Source organism: Gavialis gangeticus, unplaced genomic scaffold (assembly GCF_001723915.1).
Source record: "Gavialis gangeticus isolate Ggan-Ray unplaced genomic scaffold, GavGan_comp1, whole genome shotgun sequence".
Classification (NCBI taxonomy): Eukaryota; Metazoa; Chordata; order Crocodylia; family Gavialidae; genus Gavialis; species Gavialis gangeticus.
Window position 1 is genome coordinate 99,283,809 of NW_017729022.1, and position 3,439 is coordinate 99,287,247.

At 45.9% G+C, this 3,439-nt stretch overlaps 1 protein-coding gene across 4 annotated transcripts in view; it reads right to left on the reverse strand.

Annotated features, from left to right (window-relative positions):
* ITPR2 (inositol 1,4,5-trisphosphate receptor type 2) overlaps window positions 1–3,439 on the reverse strand; it is a 533,709-nt gene that overhangs the window by 148,552 nt on the left and 381,718 nt on the right. For all 4 annotated transcript variants that reach the window (XM_019515702.1, XM_019515703.1, XM_019515701.1 and 1 more), the window contains one exon: window positions 1,367–1,554. In XM_019515702.1, the coding sequence (XP_019371247.1) occupies window positions 1,367–1,554 (188 nt within the window). The remainder of the gene's footprint in view (window positions 1–1,366; window positions 1,555–3,439) is intronic.

A 3,439-nucleotide genomic window follows, 5' to 3' on the forward strand; every position in this document is an offset into this window, starting at 1 on the left:
CAGCCCCCCCCCCCATTCCCCCAGCCCCGCCACGGGTGCCCCGCATGGGCCAGTTCCAGCCCTTTAAGAAGGAAAAAAAAACCCTAAAATCCCCAGGACTCACCGCTCCTGCCAGTGGGGGACAATCCTTGTTACCCCCCACTGCCCTATGCCACATGGGGGGCTCTGCACAAGCCCCCTAAGCCCCACAGCTGCTGCAGGAGCAGTGAGTCCCCAGGGCTTTTCTTGGCTTGTTTTTCTTTTTTTTTTCTTGAAGGGCTGAATCTGGCCCGGGGGGGTCACTGATGGGGGAACTGGGAACTCATGGCAGAGCTCTCCATGCAGTGTGGGGGCAGTGGGGGACAGCAGGGATTGCCCCCCCACCTGGCAGCATCCAGTGAGCACCAGGGCTTTTCTTTAGAGTACGGAGTTGAAGTGGGGAGGGGCAGCCAAGTGGCCCCCTCCCCTGCCCCTAGTACTTACTAACTCAGAGTCAGCTGCAGCTCCCTGCTGCACCCGCTGGGGACTGCCCAAATCATCAAAGCTCTCCGAATCTTTGGAAAAGATTCGGACAGCTTTGAATCGATTCAGACCTTTAAATTGGTCCCCTGATTCAATTCGGATTTGGAGATTCAGCCACCAAAAGGGGCCAAATGTCCTCTGAACTGAATCACCACCTGAAGCTTCGCACAGCCCTACTGGTCAGCCTAATTTTCATTCCTGGAAAGATTCATGAACAAATGATTAAACAATACAACATCCACAAGACGACAAATTAATTGAAAAAAAAAATAGGCAACATGGGTGTATCAAGAACAGGTCATGTCAAACCAAGTACTTTCCTCCTTTGACAGGGTAACTGAGTTTGAGGATCAGGAGGTGTGTCTTCAGTTTACTAAGGCTTTTGACGTTATCCGCTATAAAATTCTTATGAGCCTGATATAACCACTCATCTCCGAGTGAGGTACAACTGGTTGAGTACCAGCAGCACCCAGTGAGCACCAGGCCTTTCCTTTAAAGTACCGAGCTGGAGCGGGGAAGGGCTGGGGGAGTGGGTGGGGTTCGGGGGGTGGCAGGGGTCCCCTCTTTTCCAAAGATTCAGAGAGCTTTGAATTGATTCAGACCTTTAAATTGGTCCCCTGATTCAATTCAGATTCGGCCACTGAATAGGGCTGGATCTCCTCTGAATCGAATCACCACCCAAAGCTTCACACAGCCCTAGTCTACAGTATGCATGGTATCAAAGCGTATTTGTATTATAATGATATACTGTTTGAGAAGACGAACACTACACAGAACTCACTGCAAAATGGTTCTTTACATTTGTCTCCAGACTAAGTATTTTTGAAAAGTGATAAATGAGGAAGTAAATAGGATAAGTAAATACCTGTGTTTGTGTATTTCCACCTTCAAGCAATGCAATGCCAAGCGAAATGCCTTCTGAGAAAATTCTGTCATTTTTGGTATTTACTATAACATCTATAACCAGTTCTGATGCACCCTCTTTGTCCAGAAGGCACTGAATATCAGACATCAATACCCCAGACTTATCTGAATCTTGTCCTGAAAATCCAGCTATAAGTAAGATAAATAAATGTCATGCATATTCGTATGGTATGTCTGTGTTTGTATATTAAAATAAGTCATTTATTTAGTGGATATCAATTTCTGAAATGTTTGGTTTTCAGTAGCAATAGCCACTCCAATCCTGAAATTCTTACCCAGGCAAAGCTCCCACCAATTCAAATAACAATTTTGCATGAATAAGGTTGAGTTCCAGGAACAAAAAAAAAATAAGCAAGCAAGAAATCACACAAGATCCAAACCACTGTTCTGTTAGAGAGGTTCTGACAATAAAGAAAATGAAGCCTAAGTGACTTGTTCTTTTTCTTACTCTATTGTTGCATAACTTAAATGTAACCTACAAAAGGTTTTGTAGGCAGAAATCAGCCTTGCTTCCTCTTTTACATTTTTATGTATTAATAAAAAGGGGCAAAATATTTTTCTGGTATTTTTTGAGTGGTATTATCTAAAACCTAGCCTATACCCTGATTTTGAACTGCAAATCTGTTTCAGAGAGGGGTGGGATCTTTTACTGAAATACTTGCATTCAAACAAGCCCTAGTCTGTTTATAATTGTACAGTCTTCCTAGGGCTTGTTGTCATGGGGATGCTCAGTTAAATTAATCTGAATTAACTCAAAGTATGAATTTAAAGTAGATTTGATTAATACCAGGGGTGCCCAACCTAGCCAGCCTTGTGGGCAGGGATGGCACCAGCCTCTTCCCAGTGTAGGGGCTGAAATGGGCTAAACAAAGTTGTAGGGGTTGTGCAGACAAAGGTGGGAAACGGGTCCCATGGGCTGAGCCAACCAGGGAACGCTGCAGGCTCAGCTGTGCAGGGTGGGCACCAGTGGTCTGGTGGGGGGAGGCAGGGGACTTGAACAGGGATGGTGTTGGAAGGGGTGCTTATGGGGGGGTGCAAAGTAATTCTGGGCTGGCTCCCCCCTAGCACCGCCCCTGCTTATGGGTCAAGTAAGTGGCACAGGGCCAGTCCATGGGCTGGATCCTGCACATGTGGATGGTTCATGGGTGCAATCCTGTGTGCCAACTTGGCCTCACATGCCTGGATCCTGCCAGGGACTGAACCCATGTGAACCAGCTGAATGCTGGCATGATCTAGCACATAGGGCCACCTCATCTTGACCCATGGGGCTCCCCGCAGGTCTGGAAATTTGGCAACAGGGCAGCAGCAATTAACACTGCTACCACTCCCCCACTGCCAAATTTCCAGACCTGTGGGGATATGGGCTGAAACTGGCCCACAGGACAGAGGTTGAACACAACTGATTTATACTGACATGCATTTCCTTCCCCTCATGGGTTGGAAAGAAGATCTAATTGTATAAGCACTTTTATACAGGTACAACTACATCATAATGGAGGGGAGGGAAGGAAGCAGTTGCATTACTTTAGCTCCACTGGCATAGTTAAAACAGTAGAGCTTGTGTGTGTGGACAAGAGCACAGAAGCATTGGGAAGGTCTGTCCTCTTTAGTTTGCTGGAGTGCTTCTTGGTCTTGTCTGCAAGATTTCAGATACAAATACCTGTAGTCAGGCAGAGGAAGTGACAAATGGAGGTGGGGAAGAGGAATGAATGTAGCTGGTAAAAAGTGGAAAGGTTATCTGTGGAGTCAGATGTTAGGCATGTTATAAATTCCCTTTGAGGATTAGAACTGAGAGGCTGGAGAGAGAGTGCTTTTCTTGTGAGAAATGTATCCCCACAGGTAACTGGGTATTTTTGTCTTTGATAGGTTTTCGGTATGCGTTCATGCTGGTACACAGTTGTTGTTTGGTTTCTCCTACATATTTTCTATTGTGACACATTTAGTACACTGGATGAGATGCATTACATTTCTGGAAGTGCAGGTGTAAGATCCAGGAATGCTGATGGTTTTGTTG